The sequence below is a fragment of the Rattus rattus genome, chromosome 3, assembly GCF_011064425.1.
Source record: "Rattus rattus isolate New Zealand chromosome 3, Rrattus_CSIRO_v1, whole genome shotgun sequence".
In the NCBI taxonomy this organism is placed as follows: Eukaryota; Metazoa; Chordata; class Mammalia; order Rodentia; family Muridae; genus Rattus; species Rattus rattus.
In genome coordinates, this window is record NC_046156.1 from 218,218,993 (window position 1) to 218,241,185 (window position 22,193).

The 22,193-nt window shown below is 37.9% G+C and overlaps 1 protein-coding gene across 1 annotated transcript in view; it reads right to left on the bottom strand.

Moving 5' to 3' along the window:
• The window catches only part of Kiaa0825 (KIAA0825 ortholog), a 383,014-nt gene that overhangs the window by 345,489 nt on the left and 15,332 nt on the right, over positions 1–22,193 (bottom strand). The window contains exons 3-8 of the mRNA XM_032899100.1: positions 16,393–16,487; positions 11,158–11,385; positions 9,809–10,074; positions 8,310–8,460; positions 4,007–4,197; positions 352–534 (exon numbers count right to left, since the gene is read on the bottom strand). Coding sequence (XP_032754991.1) covers positions 352–534; positions 4,007–4,197; positions 8,310–8,460; positions 9,809–10,074; positions 11,158–11,385; positions 16,393–16,487 — 1,114 coding nt within the window. The remainder of the gene's footprint in view (positions 1–351; positions 535–4,006; positions 4,198–8,309; positions 8,461–9,808; positions 10,075–11,157; positions 11,386–16,392; positions 16,488–22,193) is intronic.

Consider the following 22,193-nt stretch of genomic DNA (forward strand, 5'->3'; position numbering starts at 1 on the left):
ACACAAACACCCCCGCGAAAAGTACTCCCTGGCATGACTGTGGAAGTTCATCACCGCAGCACTAGGAAGGCTGAAATAAAAAAACTTTATCTTTGAAATCAGCAAGAATGTTTCAAAAGACAGAAAATCAAAAAGGTGAAGCTTAAAATATACTAACTGAATGGGACCTACAGACACAAAGAACACCTGAGTGACTAAATAGATTTGAGCATTGGTTCATGTTAAGTTTATAAAACATTCCAATTTATGATATTGAGAATATACTTCAGAGTACTTAATTGGTATTTAATATAGAGTTCAATAAGCAAGTATGACAATAACTCAGTTAAACAAAATGTATTTGATACTTACTTATATAATTCTGTTAATGGTGATGTCAAAATTGCTAATGTTGTGAAGAGATTGTTGCAATGAATATGGATTTTAAAAATTTTATGGTTGTTATACTTATGAGGATTCAAAATTTCCTGTTCAGAGGTACAAACTGACCACAACATTTTCTCAGTACATATTAAGATTGCCGTGATATCAAGTCTATTGGAAAGAGAGAGAAAAAAACCATGTTAAATAAAATAGTGATTTTGCTTGGCATATACATTTTAATCTGTGTCTTTTATAAGCTTATGAAGGAATGGAAAGATATGGCTGGATATCAGAGATATCTACATAGATATACCCAGACCAAGAAGCACCAAATCCACCATTGAATGCCTATGGATGGCCCCTAATGTCATTACTTTTAGGAATGGCAAGAGCTGCAATGGGGTTCTAGCAATGTTTTGACTTTTAATAAAATTGTTTCAATATTTTTTGAGAACTTCATAATGAATGCTGCATAAATAATCCCTGCACCTCCCTCCTGCTCCAATTTCTCCTGTGTTCCCTCCCAAATTTATGATTTCCTCTTTAATAATTGTTATATAGGGAATATTTTGTTAAAAATATTTGCTTAGTACTATCAGAATTCTCTTCCTGAAGCTCAAGAGCTAGTCTTGAAATTACTGTGAGCAAAATAGGAGCTGGTTGATAATAAAATGTGCTATTGCATATACACATGCAGGTACCCACGCACGCACACATGTACAGATTGTAGGTCAATATTTAACAGCAGAACATGTATCCATCTCATCCACAAGTAACTCTTCAGAAATAAGTCATAAGGTCACGTAACGTGTTCTCCCTGAGAAAGGGAGGTAAGAAGGCATGACAAACAAGCACAAATTGAAATGCCTAAATACTCAGAAATTCCTAAAGTTATGTTTATTTGTGAAAGAAGACTGCATTATTTATCTTACTCATAAATATTTTATTTTTATTGCCCATGTGGGTTTTTTGTTTAAATTTTAAGTACATTTTATTGTAATCAACACACACTAATTTTACGTATTTTTGAATTCCAATATTTCAATCCATGAATATAATATGTAAAATATGTGTGTGTTTGTGTGTAATGTATAACACATGCACAAGTCATATATATATTATATGAAGACTAGTATAATAACTAATGGTAATTATAACATTAGAAAGCTTTAATTTTAGCTTTATTTACTTGAAATTGTTTATAGTTTCTAGTCCAAGATACACACACACACACACACACACACATTTTGATTTCTACAATAATACTTTTGTGTTAACCTTTCAAATATAAATATCCTTATATTTTATATAGAAGAATTAGAAGCAATAATTCTAAGTTTGCATAATACTTTTGTCCAATCATTTATAACATAAGCCAAAGTCTCTATAATACTATTAATTAATTGAATATATTTCTTATTTCATATTCTAAGAGTAAATCCAAATTTGATTTTACAAATACCTCATAATGATGGGCCACATAACAGCCAAAAGTGATTTATGGTTCATTAGAAAGAGAAGGTATTCTTTCCTCTAAAAAGGAATTTTATACCCATTCTTCAAAGTTCCACTATTTTTTAGTTCAATTTATTTTTAAACAGTTTGATCATTCTAAACAGCCTGTACAAAATACCACAGTTATGAAACACTGTGGGAGGACCTAAATGCCCTTCAAATCACAGTGTGCTTTACACAGTGGCGTGCTTTACACAGTGGTGTGCTCTACACAGCGGTGTGCTTTACACAGTGATGTGCTTTACACAGTGGTGTGCTCTACACAGTGGCGTGCTTTACACAGTGGCGTGCTTTACACAGTGGCGTGCTCTACACAGTGGCGTGCTCTACACAGTGGCGTGCTCTACACAGTGGCGTGCTCTACAGAGTGCTGTGTTCTACACAGTGCTGTGCTCTACACAGTGGTGTGCTCTACACAGTGCTGTGTTCTACACAGTGGTGTGCTCTACACAGTGCTGTGTTCTACACAGTGCTGTGCTCTACACAGTGGTGTGCTCTACACAGTGCTGTGCTCTACACAGTGGTGTGCTCTACACAGTGGTGTGCTCTACACAGTGCTGTGTTCTACACAGTGGTGTGCTCTACACAGTGGTGTGCTCTACACAGTGGTGTGTTCTACACAGTGGCGTGCTCTACACAGTGGCGTGCTCTACACAGTGGTGTGCTCTACACAGTGCTGTGCTCTACACAGTGGTGTGCTCTACACAGTGGTGTGCTCTACACAGTGCTGTGTTCTACACAGTGGCGTGCTCTACACAGTGGTGTGCTCTACACAGTGATGTGCTCTACACAGTGGTGTGCTCTACACAGTGGTGTGCTCTACACAGTGGTGTGCTCTACACAGTGGCGTGCTCTACACAGTGGTGTGCTCTACACAGTGGTGTGCTCTACACAGTGGTGTGTTCTACACAGTGGCGTGCTCTACACAGTGGTGTGCTCTACACAGTGGTGTGTTCTACACAGTGGTGTGCTCTACACATGTGCTCTACACAGTGATGTGCTCTACACAGTGGTGTGCTTTACACAGTGGTGTGCTCTACACAGTGGTGTGCTTTACACAGTGGCGTGCTCTACACAGTGGTGTGCTTTACACAACAGTGTGCTTTACACAGTGGTGTGCTCTACACAGTGGTGTGCTTTACACAACAGTGTGCTTTACACAGTGTGCTTTATTAAGAACATGATTTTAGGAAATGAGTCCTCCTGCCAAAAGTAAAGACAAAAGGAAGTCTCTGATGTCTGTGGGATCCTTCTAAACTACATCTGAAAATATTATTTCATACATCAACCCAGGCTTAAACAGTATAGACCATGTGTATAGAAAACAAAAGCCTGCCTCCACTTTGCTCACTGTCGTTATTAAGCTCGTTTGTATTACGTTCACTATCAAAACACTAGAATTAAACTTTAATTCAATCTTTTATTTAAAACCTAGTGTCTTTTGCTTCTCGTTTTCTACAATTTCCCATTTTCTTCAGTTGGCTTTCAGTAATATACAGAGAGGCAAAAGTGAAAACGAAGGGAAAGCCAGGACAATACGTTTATTGTTTGTTTTGTCCAGAAAGGGTTTCTCTGTGTAGCCCTTGATGTCCTGGAGTGTGCTTTGTAGACTAGGTTGTCCTCAAACTCAGAGATCTGCCTGACTCTGCCTCCCAACTGCTGGAATTAAACATGTGACCCACGTATGGGTTTTAACAAAAGTAGGCACTCCATTGGAAAATAAGTACAGCAAATAAGTAAAAAAAAAAAAAAAAATGCTAAAGTGCCTTGGTTGCCTGGGAGCAGGAGTCAATCTCATGTCTTCACTATAGCTTAGCTGCTGATTGCTGTGCTATGCTACAGGGTCTTAATTTGCTTTTATCTTATTGTGTATATTTGACCTAGTCACACATGGAAACATTTCCCACAAGCAAAGGTGCTCGCATGCAACTATAAGGTATAGGAGCAGGGATATCTTTCAGATCCAAGATCTACTTTCCTACCTCCATGACTCAGATTTAAGGACGGGTACCTCTCTTCTCAGAGATTACAAGTGCACCAAACACATGTGTTTTGTCTTGAGCACCAAAACCACATTCTGCTTTACAAGTTGATCCCAGTCTCCTTGCAAAGCAACATGTTTCATTACCTTATCTGTGCAGTTCTCCTAGGACTGGGGTGGGCCCGAGCATATCTGGAGGCAAGTAGACCCAAGGATTTCTCCAGCAGCTCGGCTAGAATCTCCTGGGCCAGCTTAGGGGGCAGTATGGTCCAGAGATCGTGATGCAGAGCCCAGCTGAAGTAATGCCACATCTGGATGGCGAAGGAACATCTTTCCCCCTGGCAAAATCACCACACATTAAACAACAGTAATAACTTCTTCCAAAATGTCAGTGTTCTTCCTATGAACCTAATTAGTTCAGGCTGAAAGGAAGTCATCAGAGAGTCTGCCATACAAGATGACCAAGAAAGGTTTAGACAGGATGCTAAACATCCTATTGAGAAATTAACATATGTTTTATTCCAACTGTGAATCAGTTATTCTAGTGTATATCCAGACCACAAGCACTCAGCCTAGCACATTCTTGAATCACCGGGTCCTGGCCGGCCTTCTAAAATGTATTTTTTAGTATCAGCTTTGTGGCTGTTTAACAAGTCATATTGATCTCTGAAGTTAAAATCTGTGTGGATTGTTCATGGAGGTACATTTCTGAGACAATTAGCATTATTGAGTTAATTTTACAATTCTTTCAGATTCTGTATTCTCATGGAACAAGAGGACTGAAAACGATATGTGCATTAAATGTTGGGCACATTCCCGAAAACAAATGTGGTGCTTAACTACTGAAGAGTACATCAGGCTGTTTCATCAACGGCGCTTTAATAATAGGTTATACTAGCAATAAATAAACAGTAATCTAATTTTCCATTTTGTAAAGTCTAGGCCCATATTATCATCATTTAACATTTTTACATACTTCCAAGGTGTCAAATTCTCATTTCCCCCATTCCTCCAAAGACCTTGTCCATGTGCTAGCTTTTGCCTGACGTCAGAAGGAACCAACAGTGGCCAGGCCAAAAGGAGGAGGTAGGAAGAGAAGGAAAGGACTCGGACTCTAGGCAAGCACCAATTAGTAATATGCTCTTGGGGATATGTGATAGCTGTTTGACCTCATCTCCTCAAACCCAACCAAAAGCTTATCTGAAATAGGAAGGATAGAATGGGTTCTTCAAATTTAATTTGATTATATTAATATATCAAAACATAAGGCATTAAGTTTTCCTATTTCATACCTAAATATTTCTCTTTTGCAATCTGCTGTGTCCACTAGCATAGTTTTCAAATACATGTTATCTAAGAAATACCTGCTGCTGCCTGGTGAGATGGGTCTCCACATCCAAGTGCTGGACTGGCTAGGGAGGGAAGATTGATGTAAACTTGAAGCCAGGCTGAGCTACTTAACAAGTTCCAGGCCCCTCTGTGTTACAAAATAAAATCCTGCCTCATAAAACAGGCAGAAAAGCCCACTGTTCTCCTAACCCCAAGTTTACTAGCTACTCGGGCAGGCATTTCTTCACATGGCGTTGTTTTGAAAGTTACATTGATTACTACAATATTGTAGTCATTAAAACAATAGTGATCGCTTTTCAAAAATGAACTACTATACTTTGTGTAAGAAACTTGGACTTGAAAGTATTAGAGTTAAGTTCAAACAGAAAGGGACTTTGAGTAGGTGGTTTCTGACTTCCCAGTTAGATGAGCTAAAAACTACTTAAAGAGTAAGAAAGCAAACTTAATTCTCCATTTGGTTTGTGGAATGATGTACGAACTCTTGTCACACTAAGAGAGGAGTCTCAAAGCTTGATTTACTCAAATGTTGTAAGTAAAAGGGACCTTGAGTCCAGCTAATGCTGGCACTGGCAGTGGGGAATGTGGCTGATATCAGTGTGATCAGCAAGACTTGCCATGATTTTAAAAACAGAAAACCAGTTCATAATTATTCTTTAGCACAGAGATTTGTTTTCTGCTCAAAACGTACTACATACATTTTAAAAACTATAAAGTGTTTCATGCCTTTTTGGCGGTCTCATTAAAACACTCTTTGTTTTAGTAATTCATCCTAAACAAAGACAATTTCAATATGGGTGTATAAGCAGCAGGGGTTCTGTTAAACTAAATATGACTTTATTTTTTGACCTGTTTCCTTGCTTGTTGTCACTTCAAAAGTATTCTGTAGTAAACATCTGTCATTGTAAGCCCATTATAATGTAAACAGATGTGAGCATTTGCTTAAAGTATATATCAGGAAACAAGCATCTGGGCTTTATTGTGGAAGCCACTCAACATTATCTCTGAACAGATAATTCTTTACTCTTTGACTATGGGAAAACACGAGTTACAAAAATCGAGCATCTGTCAACTACACAGACATCTTAATGTTAGACATGCCATCTCAGTACCCACTGTGCCAGCTGAGCAACGCTTCAATGCAAAGGGCCTGGCTCTCTGCAGCCTGCAGCCTGACGTGTTTAGAATAGAGCAATTCATGTGTCTACTTTACTTTCTATCATAAAGCATGAACTAGCATCACTCCCTAGCTTGTAGCTTCTTTCTGTTTTCTCTACTTTGCTGTGTGCACGTGGGCATCAGTTTCTCTGAGATCCCTGTCCAACCCTTCATTTCCAATCAGCCATGCATCATCTTGCTTTTCCTCATGTAGTCCTTTTCCCCAAATCAGCTGACATGGCAGAGGAGGAAAAAATGAGTTAATAAGTGAGACACGACCATGTCAGGTACACCACTTGACAAAACAGTTTAAAACCGAGGCTATTTTCCGAACCATCTTATTTTTTGTAAATGGAAAACAGGATCACTTTCTTTTCCCTCTACACACAAACCATTAACTGCAATTAAATTGTAACTACTGACCACGTAAGTATAAGGACGATCACGTACCATGTAATCACAGAGTAGTAGTCTCTTTATTTCTGTCTTTGAAGCTAAAGCCTTGTCATAAGATCTAATAAGAGCTGTGTGTTTGTTATGTGGTAATTTTTTTGTAAATACTCAGTAACTCAATAACAGGTTCTCAACACATACACTTATTATTTACAGGGCACAACTGTTCTAGTCTTTGATTTGCATAAGAGGAAACAAATATACTGAGTATGTGACAAAGTAATATCCACTCCTCGCTGAAAACATCATACAAAATTGTTCATTAGTACCTGTAGACATATTGAAAGAGTCTGACACAGGATGGCTCGCCTTTCTGCCTCTGTTTATGTCAAGGCAAGGAGCGTGTGCAAGGCTGCCCAGAGAGGGGCGAGCATCTTTACCTCAGGTGCCAGCTGCACTGTGGCTCCTCTGTCTTTCACTCTGCTCACTGCTACCACTAATGTCTGAAGTCTACTGAGTTTGGACAATGATGTATGGAGGCTCTTGCAAAGAGGAAAAGTCCCTGGGAAGGGCTTTAAGGAGAGAAGAGATGGCCTGAGGAGAACGGGACCTTCTTTAAGAGTTTCTTATTAGTGGCTTTTCTGTCTTAACGACACCTATGATATCTCAGTCACAAATACTGCCTATGCCAAGGAATGGCAAGAGTGATTGCTGATAAAAAGTCCACTCTCCTTTTCTACTCATTCCACAGTGGCACAGGCAATTAAAAAAAAGAAAAAAAGGAAGACCATAGATGTTACTCAGAAGAAAGGGTACGATGTAAAAGCTAAGAAAGTCATTGAAACTTTTAAAGCTCAAAAAATTTTAAAGATACATAAATATTTTACCCTTGCATGGAATTAATTTCAAATATTATGTAGTCTATGTATAATCTGTGGGATATTGTGAAAAAGAAACTAGTGAAGACCGACTGTGAAAATTTTAATTGATTTTCAGTACGAAAATATTGGGGATTATTTGGCTATCATTCGATAGATGTTTGGGATTTCAAAATAAGCTGAATGAAAATAGTGAAATTCAGAATGGTGAGATGCATCTTAAATGTGCTCTTGATGAGAAGTAAAAAGTAAACGTAACCGTAAGGCTGCTTCATAATAAGCATTTAGCAAACGGGATGGACATACACACCGAGGCAAGGTGCAAGGACATGTGGAACCGGTAGCGTGGGAGAGACACAAAGGATACAGCCAGTCTTGTTATCTCTGAGTTATCATTGAATCTCATTATGCCCTGGTTCAGACAGTGCTGCAATCCTGCAACTCAAATTAAGTTATTTTTACTTTTAAGCAGAAGGGAAGTTCTGATGTCTAATTTATTTCAGGTTTCTAAAGACAGTGTTTTTCCTAAATACAAATTCAATATTTAAAAAATATTATCCTAACAGGCTTCATGTTTTAGTAATATGGAGCTCGTGTTTCTAATTAGCCAGAAAGCAGGTAGGCAGTAAAACATATTTGTGTAAAAAGGCCGAATAGTAAACTTAGCTTCACACCTCATAAAAAGCTTTGTAGTCCTCCCAGTGGTGGCTCTCGGCATCCTGTAAAATGCTCGTAGCACAAACTCTGATGCAGTAGTCCGTAACCTGAAACTGTACAGTGCTGATGAATTCCTGATATCGCTGGACAGGCACCAGGAATATGGGTCTGTTCAGAGGGAATGATCAAAGAGACAGAGATTTAAGGCCTGTGCAGTAGGAGGTAACAACCCCCAGCACTACAAATGGTTTTCATTATTAGATATCAGTCATTCATTTCCTCCCAAAGCTGAAGGCTGAATCCACATTCACTTTCCCAAAAGAAAAGTGGGTGGGGGGAGCCTGCCTTTGTTTTGCAAGTCCTTTGAAACGTACATCTGCTGTTCTACAAATATGCACTTCAACTGCAGACAAACTGTATTTTGTCAATACATCATTCAAAACTAAAAGTCTTCTTCGTAAGCCTATTATTAGAGATCAGTGCGTTATTTAGGCATTAGGTTATCATTGTTACTGGAGAACAACATACACTTGTCAGAATGAACTGTTCTAAAGCTGTCACACAACTCATACACACTACTTTTTAAAAATTGTAATTTTGTACATGCCAATTATCTTATGAACTGTTTTAGAATAGTCTACTGAAATGAAGTTATTTCTGCCATATTTTGTTTATAAATTCAAGTATGAATCACAACATCTGACGACTTATGAGAATTGAAGAAAAAACATAACTGTATCCTACACTGAGCCAAACTTCCTTCACTTTTATCTTCAGCTATTTATATCACACTTCTGTCTCTCAGAGCTTCAGAGACTGGAGGCTGAATAGAGAATTGAGAATAGATTCTTGGGTTGCCCTGGACTGGCAAGTCCTCATTGCTCATTTCAAGGAGCCATAGTAAGCTTTACAAAATTCGCGTGTGACCGAAAAGACCACTTGATAGCACCCATGGCAATTGTTATCTCTATACAGAAAACATATTGTATTTTTAGACTACTAGTGCATGAGAATTAAGATTGGCAGATGCTTCCTCTTCAAATATTATGGATAGTTTCTTACTAAATAGATGTCCTGCAGTATGTTTACACAGGCACAGCATAGATTGAAATGCATTTATTCACTCTGGCAGTTCCTACCAGCCTGCTGGACTGGAAGCAGAAGCAAGAATTGAGGATTTCACGAATGTTTATATGCAGGACAGAAACCAGTTTGATTTTCCTTTTCTATGTGGTCAATTTAATGTACATTAGGAAAAGGATCGGGTAAAATTTAGTCTTGGCATAACTTTGTGCACTCTTTTGTGCACGTCTCCAGTAGAGATTGCCTTTGCTAGTACCTACACATTTGTTTAATAGGACCCATATTTGACCTTTGAAACATTTCCTAATCAAGATGAAAATAATCCACCACTATTTTGTGCTCCTCAGTGATAGTTGTCAACATTTAAATTCTGTGAAATCTGAAGAGTGTGTTTCCTTAAGCATGAACATCAAATTCATTTAGAGACACTCACTTCTTAGCTGTCTCTTTCATCAGATTATCGTAGTGCATGAACCACTGCGAGACATACGCTGCCGAGGACAGGATGATGTGCAGGTTCTTCAGAGGTGCTCTGGAAGGAACCTCCGTGCCTCTCTCCCGCAGTCTCTCCAGGACGGCTGTTGCCACTTTACAGCAGGCCTCCACCAGGCTCCCTCTGATTTCCTGAGGAGAATCATCTCGGCATGCCAGGGCCAGTGGAAGCATTGCATCAAGCTTTTCCATAATGTCAGAACAAAACTAGGTAGAAATAAATGTGGCGCTGAGTTATTTGTATTCTGACAGCAGTATGTAATTTATATACAATGGAGCCAAATTCCTAAATAATGAATTTGGCATCAAACATAAATATAATGACGCAGCTTTACAGCAATCATTTTCTGAGTTGTAGAAAGTTAAATATTTCATGTCAAACAAGGAAATACCAAAATGATGTCTCTCTATATATAACCTTCAAACCTTATGCTCACCAGACAGACATTATGAAAAACTCACGAGCCAGCTTTACACGACAATATTTCCATGTGTAATCAGCGGAACTCAAAATAATATGCATTCTTGATATTAATTTCACTTACTCTTGAATGTCATTAATTTTCTTCACCTACATTTCCACGTATAAACATTTTACTAAACAATACATAGAATTATTAGTTTGGCCTAAACAGTCCAGAAGCAACAGGAATGATCTCGTGTAACCTTCTTATGGCTAAGGAGCCAGCGTATTTCAGAAGTTTTGTGTCTGTTTTTGCTATTAATGTGTATTGGTCTCTTTGATGGGAAGGGGGCTGAAGGCACAGTCTTGCCTCTAGCCAGCAGGGCTTCCCAGGAAGGGTTATGGAACCTCAGGGTGACAAGAGGAGATGACAGAAGAGCTCTTACAAACACCCACCACTGACTGCCCAGTTCACATGGGTTTACTGCAGAGTATCCGGACTGAATTGCTCTGTGTCTCCTTGGCAGGTTCTAGTAACTTTCAAAACAGAACAGGATATTCATAAAGGTGGAAAGATTTTTAAAACTCCCCATAACACAAGCTGGTAACCCTTTTACCTCTTAAACTTTTCCGCAATCATCCCAGCTCTGCCAGCACTTCCCAACTCACTGAGAACCCTTTCAGGTTGCCTCAGAATAGAGACACAGGTTCTTTTGGTAGTTCTGTACTATAGACACCAGAGAAGAAAATCAACAGTGGACTGGGGACCATGTACTTTCCATACGGCTGCTTTTACAATTCTTATGTTTACAAAAAGGAAGAGATTAAATATGAAGTAATGCCTTGGTAGGGCACAGCAGTTTAAAGAGATCTCATCTGATACTTGCCTTGGCAACTCTCTTTGGTTGTTCCTCCTCTGGAAATATGTGACCTTCTGGCCAATGTTGTGGAACATTTATAAGATTCATAGTGTAGCTTGCAGCTGAAGTCCTTTCAGTTTGTTCCTGTTGGAGAACTTTTGTGACAAAACCTTCAATGGCGGCTGATATGCAGTGTGCTATGGCAAGAGATACTTGTTTAAATGAATTTCTCCAGCCAAACTCTAGTAAAGTAGCCTGAAATATAAATATATAAAATCATATTCATTTAAATGAGGAACAAATTTTTCAATAGTTATAGATATAAAGTAAGTACTTTCATTCAACATATTGAATACAGGTATCCACTGATATACTCTCAAAGCTATTCTTACAACCTGGAGAATGTTACCTGGTGAATGATGCAATATACAAAACCATGTGCGTTCTTTATACACAGCAATATACTGACATTTCATTTTAATTCCTCTATGGATTTAATCAAAGACCCTTTTCAAAATTTAATCTTTTAAGTATAGTTCAATAAAACTATCTTCAACGTGAGCTGAAAGCTACAGTTACAACCTATCACATAAAACAACCTTTAAATTCAATACATTTAATAAACTCTAGGTTAGAGTTTTATAACCTTTTTACAGTTTACTGTTAACAAGAATTGCAACATAAGTTCGTATTCAACATTCAATCTTTGATTTTTTTTTTTTTAGTGTCTGGATTATAGATAAGCTAAAAAAGGAAAACAGCAATAAAAATTTCTCAGAGAAAACAGACATTGCGCCTTTCTAGGTCTTTAACTTGCTTAGAATTTTACTGATTCTCTCTGTGGACAAAGGGGTGTGCACTACTAGTTTCATTCCAAGCAACAAGGACTTAATGTGGTCTGTATTGCACTGTTTGTAGAAAGACCATCGCTGATACCACAACCACTCTTTTCTTTAGTGATTTCATAGTCCATTTTCATATGCAGCTCCTTCACATGGCGTTTCTTCTTTGTACTTTACTTTATATTTTAACGTTTCTGTCCAATATAGTTTGATCATATTCTTTCTACCCCACCTCAAGACCTGTCTACCCACAGAACTTCATGTTGTCTCTCGTGCTTAAAACAACACAACAAAAAATGCATGTCATAATCTTGATGTCCTACTTGGCTTTCGTTACTATGATAATGTACTATGAGCAAATGCAACTTGGGGGTGGGAAGGTTTATTTGGCTTACGCATACCAATCACAGTTAATCATTGAGGGAAGTCTGAGCAAGAACCTGGAGACCATAAGCATTAACCACAATAGGGTGTTGCTTACTGTCTTGCTCTCCATAGCTTGCTCAAGTCAGTTTTTTATTCAATCTAGGACCAGAACTGGCACCACCCACAATGGGATGTGTTCTCCAACATCAATCATCAACCAAGAAAATACCTCACAGACTCACCTACAGGTCAATCTGATGAAAGCAGTTCTTCAGTTAGAGATCCTTCTTCACAGAATGAATACCTTAGCTTATCAAGTTGATAAAAACTAATTGGTACACTTGTTTTAGTTTTGCTTTAAGTCTTGGTCTCATGCGAAAAATATCTGTGAATGTAAATGTCTTCCAAATTCCCTAATATAGTCTAGAATTCTAGAACTGTACATAGTAAGCAGATTACATCTGTGCTTAGAAATCAAGCTCCATTCTAGCATACCACATTGGTAGTGACTTGTCACCTACCCCAGTGACAGAAGACTATGGGCTTGGGATTAAATGGCTCAGCAGTTGAGTGCTTAAATGCTCTTGCAGAGGACCAGAGTTCAGTTCCCAACACATGTCAGGTAACTCCCACTGCCAGTTAACTCCAGTCCCAGTAATCCAGTGCTCTGATTTCTGGCCTTCTCTGGCACCTGCACCTATGTGTACATAACACTCCCGTACTCGCATACATACACAGTAAAACTAATAAAAATAATTTTAAGGTAGATCCTGTGCCCTATATCTCTGACTGAATCTTTGATTTTTTTGATATTAGATATTTTAGTTGAACTAGATGGTTTCTATGGCCCCTTTCAGTCTGAAAATGCTGAGCTCTGGACTTGTGAGAGGGCAAATGGCCTTGCTGTGCAAGCCTGAGGACCTCAGCTTGATGCCCAAACCCATAGTGCAAGGAGAGAAGAGATTGCTGAACATCATCCTCTGACTACCACTGCAACCGTGGCATGTATGCATCTTCACTTGCACTCACACGCGTGCACATGCACACATACACAATAATAAGTGCCAATCAACCTGTGAATCACAGAGATCAAAATCATTATCCTAATTTATCATATGTATATCCAATCCAACAAAAATTTAAAACATTTTTACAAGTATAGGAAATAATAAGTATGGTTTATTTATAGCTCATGAGTCTACAACTCAGTATTCAAGATAACAGCTCTTGTTTTACTATGTCAAAATGTAACTATATATGTATGTGTGTGTTTGTATATATATATATGTATATATATATATCCTGTCTAAATATTATTTGATGATCCTTTATCAACATACAGCAGAAAGCAATCTCTCAATTTTATTTGAGAACAATTAAGCAATACCTTAATCTCCTTGTTTATATGTAAAGGTCAGAGGACAACTTTCAGGAATCTGGTTTTTCCTTCCACCTTGGATGCAGACATCAAACTTAGGGTATTAGAGATGGAAAAATTACAGCCTGTGACATAACAGTAACTTGTTGAGGCATATTTATGACAAAAAATGTTAAAGGAAACTACCTCTGTAAAAAATAAAAAGAAACAAAGGGCCCTAGTTTGTTTTCTTGCTCCTTTCTCTATTGAAGCACAAATATTCATTAAAATCTCTTGTACATTCTTGGTAAAATTGGCCACTGATTGCTATGGATAGAGTCCCTTTCTCCACACTTTCTTCTGCTTGTGCATAGGGCTTTCTTTTCTATGAAAATTGAATGTGACTGTAATCTGCTCCTCCACATGAATTCCCCTTTCACATATAAGAAACAAAGACATAAATCACTGCTCTTACAAAGAAAACTGAAAACCTTTACACAGTGAAGCTATCTTCAAAAAGCCTATTTGTTTTCATGAAAGATTGCTTATTTCTTCTCTTCCCATCTGATATTTGGCATCACACACATTCCACTTAAAATAAAGAACATTTGTTAGTTAATCCAAGAAAACAACGAGGAACTGAGTGCCTTTCTCCTGAGTGCACAACAGTTAGGAATTACTAAATCCTATCTTCTATTAGCTAATGCTAGATTCATGCTGAGTTTATTGATGCTCTGTTGTGGTTGACACTTTCTGAACTGGGGAAGTGTTATAAACTACACAGACGCTGGTCTTTCCACTGTGTATTACTAAGGATTAAGTGAGAAAGCAGAAACCACTCAAAGAATTTCAAAAGGAAGAATAAAATGGTAACAGTTATGGTTATATGTTATGTAAGTGGTTCTCAACCTGTAGGTCAGTACCGCTTTGGGGTTGCATATCAGAGATTTATATTAAAATTCATGACAGTAGCACAATTTCAGTTATGAAGTAGCCACAAAATAATTTTATGGTTGGGGGTCACCATAATGACATGAGGAAGAACTTTAGAGGGTTGGAGCCTTAGTAAGAACCACTGCTCTCTAGGCACATGATTGGGAGGCTGGAAATGATAGAAAGTAGGGCACAGCAGGACCGAGTAGGTTCTTCAGAACATGCTTTTGGGTCATACTGATTTCGGACGCTTCTTGTCCCACTCTCTGCCTCAGTTTGTCACAGTGCTGTGAGCAGCCACCTCAGGCTCCTGCTGGTAGCTGCTTACAGTGTCCTGCTACTCCTACCCCCGTGATGGGATGAAACCTGAAACCATAAAACAAGCTCATTCTTCCAGTCTTGATTAAATTCCTTCTGTCAGGTATTTTGTTACACTGATGCAAATGTAAAGGAATACTGGAGAGGCTAAGCAGAAACTGTGAAGCCCAACTCAGCAGGGAATCCCAGTCACTCCTAGGACTGCAAAACGGAGAAAAAAGGTGCTGTGCTTTAAGAGAAGAAGCTTGTCAACAGAAGCCAAAGTAAGGCACAGCTGTCTAAGGGTCTGCAGTCGTATGCAGAATGTGGTGTGACCAGAGTGCAGCATCAAGAGTCACAACACTCCAGGGGCTCACACAGGTGAGGGGCAGGACATTCCATATTCCTCCTGAAACTTCTGCACTCCAATATTTTATCAATACTTGTAATTTTACAGGCATTACTACAATCCAGAAAGCAAAACAGCCTGGTAGATATGATTATATCTTTTCAATAATTATCTGTGGTTCACATTCTCAGCAAATAGGTTCTGAGCCAAGATGGGAACAAAAATTCCCTGACTCCTGTTTTTACACCATTCCATGAAACTGACTGCAAGAGAACAATGACCCAACTTGGCTTTTGCAGACAGTGTTTTTAGCTTGTTAGCGTGTATCACTTGCACACATTCATGGGCTGTGTAATGTGGTCCTCAGAGCCTTACCCACGGTGTTTTAGTCATGTCCACTGCCCCTCATCCTGTCTTCCCCTCACTTTACTCATTAGTCTTCTCAAGTCTCCTCTCATTGAGAATCCACACTTTGAGAGAAAATGTCTATTTGTCTTTCTGAGTCTTGCTTACTCATTTGATATAATAATTGTTCACTCCATACAAACAAACAAACAAAGATCAGGTCGAAAGTCATGTCCTTTCAGCCTATTGTCTTCACTTTCTTACATTTCAACAACTCTGTCTCTACGATGCATATACATATTTTGGTTTTATGAATGAATAAATATATTGCATATATATCCCACATTGTTTTTATCCACCCATCCAACTGAGAGATACCTAGGCCCACTCTATAACTTGGCTCCTGTTAATGGAGACAGAAAATGAGTAAGTAGCTCTCTGTAATGTGTGATGACTTAGAGTCCTCCTTGTGTACACCAAAGAGGGCACAGGAAACTCAGATGGATACATTTATCTTTTTACTTTTTGGAGGCAACTCCACACTCATCTCCATTGTGGCTGACATAACTAAAATCCCCACTAACAGTGTATAAGGATTATTTTCCCAACACCCTTATCAGCATCTGTTGTTTAGTTACTTGACAATAGTACTTCTGGATTTTTGCCTAAAACTTCTGAGGAAATTTCAATCAAGATTATTTTGAGGAAAAAGAGATACTTTGATTCACAACAGACCCACAGAAAGGCAATCATATGTAAATAAAACGTCTCACCTCTTTTACTGGTAATGATGGCTCTGGTGGAGGATTGTTTTCCTTTGCTATATGCATTTCTGCCATGACTGCCTTATTAGGTTTCTCCAATATTCCTAAGGAAAGAGAAGGAAACAAATACAAGGGCAATAATTAAAAACAAAAGAAGAAAGGAAGGAAGGAAGGAAGGAAGGAAGGAAGGAAGGAAGGAAGGAAGGAAGGAAGGAAGAATAACAGTGTTGTAGAGATGACTAAGTCATTAAGAACACTTAGTGCTCTTCCAGAAGACCCAGATTCTGCTCCGAGCACCTACTTCAGGCAGTTCAAAACTGCCTCTAACTCTAGCTCTCTCTGGTCATTGGCCTGCACGCCTCCCAGGCACTGCATTCATGTGATGCACATACATATACCATGGCATACACAATATATATTAAATAAATAAATCTCGTTTAAAAAGAACCAAATATTTTAGATGTGATTCACACATAAATTGTATAGAAAAGCACATACACTGTAGATATATACACATAAGCATATACATATGTGGATACATAGAGAATATAGTCAATAAGATGCAGGTTAGTGGCAGTATTACAATTATACAGGCATATACAGGATACAGATTCCTTTCAATATACAACTTAATGAAATGTATATGCTAACTACTTTATTATTTGGCACACATGCATATAAATTTACACAAATAAAGATCATTTGTCTCAGTGTAGCTGAATTGTAAAGTTCCAGATCCAGTGACTATCTCCAACAAATAATCTGGTGGGCCTGCAAGATGTTATAGCAAGTAAAGGCCCCTGCCTAATGACCTGAGTTTGGTCCCATGACCTTACATCACATAGAGAATGAACTCTGGAAAATCGTCTCTTACATCTTATCTCATGTGTGCTGTGGCACATACACACCCGTACACCCAGAAACACACACAGAGACACAAAAAAATGTAACACAAATGCAAAAATTAAGTAAGTTGGAGAGGAACTGAAAGACACCCAATGTTGACTTGTAGCCTCTAACTGCATATAAAGACATACACATGGATCTGCACACGTGTGCGTACACAGAAATGCAAACACATATCTTCATCATCAACATCATCATTAAAAAACAAAATGCAAAGAAAAATAACAGTAGTATGAGAAAAGGTATGTTTTGAGTAATTACTGATGATGGTTAATTTGAAAAACACTGAAACAGATATGACATAATCACTAACTCTTTAAACAGAACTCTTTTTGCAATGTTATGTTTTATAATAAAGAAACTCACTTCTTCCCATGGTGGAAGAAGAGACCTTCAAAATGTGGTAAATAATAATAAAAAAAGTTCCATTTTAACATCAAGATTGTATTAATCATAGTTTAATTAAATGAATAATTTAGCACTTACATTTTTGTGGCTTGGAATTAGCATAGGATAATAAATTGCATACTATAATCCAAGTGTTCTTTAGCATTTAAGGGATTTTTAACAATTAGTTTTTCTGTATTTTCTAAGTAAACCACATTGGTGGCTTTTTTCAGTAAAAGTTTGACCGATAAATTCATTTAATAGATGGGTGGTGTTTTCCTCCTTAATGTGGCTCTATTAATTTAATTATGAATATTTAATTAATAATGATTAATTAAGAAAGCACATAAGAAACTTACCTTCCAGCTAGAGCAGTGCAAGTATAAGACACTTAAATTTGCCATAACCTCATGGTAACAAGTGAAGTACAGAACACCTAAATGTTAATCACTGGAAATCCAATTAAATTATGTATAACAAAGGAAAATGCTTCAGCATGTTTAGCAAACATGAATATGCTTAGCATATAGATTTATCAAGTTGTACATTTATAGCAACTCTGGAACTTGTATATGTCTGCATCACTCTAATACTGGCATTGATCTTACTGAACACATCCTTATGTATTCATATATTTATGTTTATGAATATATATCTACTGTGTGTGCAGTTATCCCCACACAGTTTTAACCTGTACATGTCATTTACATCTACAACGGTTGACTATTTTTCCCTTAAGATTTATTCTTTCAAGGCATGTGTATATGTGTTCCAGAGTGTATGTATGCGTATCACATGCATGCAGGACCTGCCAAGGACAGAAGAGGGCAGTGGACTCCCTGGAACTGGAGTTACTAGCTGTTTTGAGCTTTTCAAAGTGGGTGCTAGGAACCGAGCTGAGGTCTTCTGAGAGAGGAGCAAGTGCTCTTAATGACTGAGTCACTTTGCTAGCCCTAGTTGGTTCCTTTGTCGTCAATGATTATGAATTTGTTTCTTCTCTTTGCTCAGAAAATGTTACTGAATTTTCTTGTTTGTTAATAAGCAGAACATTTGTATAGTATGATAACAGTTTTTTATTTTAATATAGGAATATAGGTAGATGCCGTTGTTTCCAGAAGGTGGACTGGTAGAAAAAAGATTTGATTTTATCTTGAGTATACATCCTTTTGTTTGCTCAAAAACTTTATGGTATGCATATAGTATTATTAAAACTACTTTGTCTGACTATTCAACAGAAGAAGCTCATAAAACTAACTGATTTTAAGATGTATTTACTCTTGAAGAATAATAGTATCTTGAAGTATAACCTTTGCATATCTTTTTTTTGGAAATAACTATCTGCCATTGTTGAGCTACAGTTCAAGTCTTAGGAAAAAGTTGATTACCTTGTATCTAACATTAACTCCAGAATTCATTACATTTATTCAATAAACAAAGTGCTCGGGCAGTAGAAACTATCTGCTTATCTTCAAAACAAGAAGAATATAATATTCCTAAGCCTTTTTTGCTGGTGTATAACTCTGGATTGAGTAACATTCCAGTACTTATATTAATCTTTAAAATACAATATCCCAAATTAAAAAACCTTTAAATAGCTTAACTTTAAGTGCAAAAGTAAGCGAGGTCAGTTTTAGGCAGAATTTATAATACTGGGTAAACATTAATAGAATATTTCAGGGAAACGGCATTGCAGCATTTTTATATTTCTTTGTAATTCAACTGGTCTGTTTCAAAACTTGGCAAAATAAAATTCTATAGGTTCTGTGAACAACTGGGGAATTATTGTACCTACTTAAAATAATTAAAAATTCTGTACATACTTCATTGTCTACTTTTGGTTCACCCTGTGAAAACATAGTTATTTGCATGAGATCAACAGTGGCCACTCCAAGCATATCCTAGATTGCGAACCTCAGAAGAAGGCAGAGGGTCACAAGTGTGTCAGCTGCTCACCAGCATCCCCTACAGTGTTCTCTGTGGCTCACTTTACACTTCTGGCTAGTTTGCACACTGCTGCTTTGCTTTCTTTCCCAGGGACTGGAGGTTGGCAGTACTTCTCTGTGACATCCACTTTCACACCCAAATTGGTCTTCATAGGTTCCCATTGTGTGTACTTCAAAGCAACTTGCCTTGTTGGCAGCTCTAAGTGGGAAGTGAGAGTCTTTCTTTTCTTCACTGCTCTTTTCTGGCTCACAAGCAACCTCCCACCAAAAGCTGAATCTGTAGAAGAGACTACATCCAAGAGATAATACCATAACAAAGTATGAAGAGAAGCCCAGGTGGCCACCTTGCAAATTTCCAATGTGGAAGCCTTCGACCTCTCTGCCCAAGAAACAGCTAAAGTCCTAGAGTAATGAGCTTTAGAAACCCTGGGAGCCTCTTTACCTTAACTACATACGCCTCCCTAATACAATCCCTTAACCATCTAGCTAAGGAACTCTTAGAAGCCATTTGACCCCTCTTAAGACCCCCTAAGAGTACAAACAATCTTTCAGAAGATCTGAAATCTTTGATTCTTCTGAGCAAACCCTAAGTGTTCTTCTCACATCCAATTGAAGCAGCCATTGCGCTTTGTCCTGGCTGGGACTAAAGAGAAACCAGGACCAAGAAGCCTCCTGGTTTAGATAAATCTCAGATGCCACCTTTGGAAAAATTGAGGAACTGCCCCGAGAACTACTTAATTCTGAAGAAGCATCAGAAATGCCCCCCCCAAACTAAACCCATAAAATACCATCCCACAAAAGACGCTGTATGACTGCACTGAAGCACAGGCAAATAATGTGCTATCACTTTCTAAATGACAGAGTGAGGAAACCTGCAAATGTCACCAAACAAAAACAGGTAAGTACAAGCACAAAGTTTTTATTTCTCATAAAAGATTTCTCTTGTATCTACAAAATCTCTTATTCATGTTCAGACTACTAAGAGAGCTGTCAATTTGGCTAAGTCTGTAATGTATCAGTAAACATTAAAGTAGAAAGTAAATGTTTGGTTGATTTATTATTTATTTATTTATTTATTTATTATGATGTCAAACACGTGGATATGTTTAAAACATCTGAGCAATGGAGAAAAACCTTTGCTTTCTTCGCACTGTTTGGATTAAATAGTCATAGAAGGCCACTTTCCCAAGCTCACAAAATGTGCTGCAATGACCCAGCCAGTGGCTTGCTCTCCTCTTCCTTTGTCGTCTCTCTAAAAGAGTTAGTTTCTAGCAAAATGGGTACAAATGGGTACCCCCTGCTTTCCACAGGCACTCGGTTTAGGGCATCTTTTCTCCCCTGACTTGAGATCCAATACTTTTGATACGAACTGATTAACACTGACAAACTCAAACATAGGATCCCCCCACCCAACAATGTCCTTCAAGATCATTCTTTACAGCTACATTCTACACAACTTTATATAAAGTTGTGTGGGATCAAATCAATCTTGGTGTTCTTGCACAAAACACAACCAAGACCAAAACTAAAACCCATGAATTGCAATATCAAAGAATGCATATATCACCAGGCCTGTGGGACAACTTGGAGGGAGAGGGTGTTTACTGCCAAGCCTGACAACCTGAGTGCAATCCCTGGAAACCACATGGTGGAAAGAAAGAACCAATTCCTGAAAGTTGTTTTCGTACCTCCATATGTGCATGGCACACACACACACACCCACAGAAATACACACACACAGACACACACACAAACACACACATGCTCTAAATAAATGCAATAAACTTTGATTCCAATTATTGCTAATTGGAATTACGTGCAGGAAAAGAGAGGGTGGGATCGTAGATATCGTGAGAATTTTAGATTACTGTTTAGTAGCAATTCTAGATCATCGATATGATGTAAAAGTGAGTGAATTAGAGAAATTTTAATACATTAACCTCATTCATTCCACAAAACTGTATTAAATATATCCTGAAGGCCAAAATTATCTTAAGTGTTTGGGTTCTTTTTAGATCTTCTTAGATCATGGTTTACATATTGAAAATTTTAGCTCGTTAATTTCTATTTCCCTCCATTTGTTTTAAAGATATAGCTATTCCCTCGGCATGCCATATGTGGAGAACTTTGTACACCTTTGAGAATAAAAGGAAAACCCTTACAAATATACACATGACAACAAAAAGTATGCCTGACCACTGCTTTGTGTTCTACTGCTATTTTCAGAACCATTACTTCAGCCTATAAGGTAAAATGTTCTTCAAAGAGATTTTGTTCCAATTAACTTAGAACAAGATATTATAAAATTACAATTAGTTTTTTGTAATAAGTCACACTTATTGATTGGTGATTATATCACTTAAATATCTTATGTATGACAGTACTCTAAGCCATTTAATTTTTACAACTCTATTTTACATACTGGAATCTGAAGTGTCTGGCCCTAAAAATAAAGAGAAAGCTAGTGTATTCTGAGCCTATGGGAGGATGAGAGAGGTAAGCCTCAGGACACTAGGAACACTACTGGAAATGGTCAGCTGGCTGACAGCAGCCGGAGCACGGGGCTATACCACC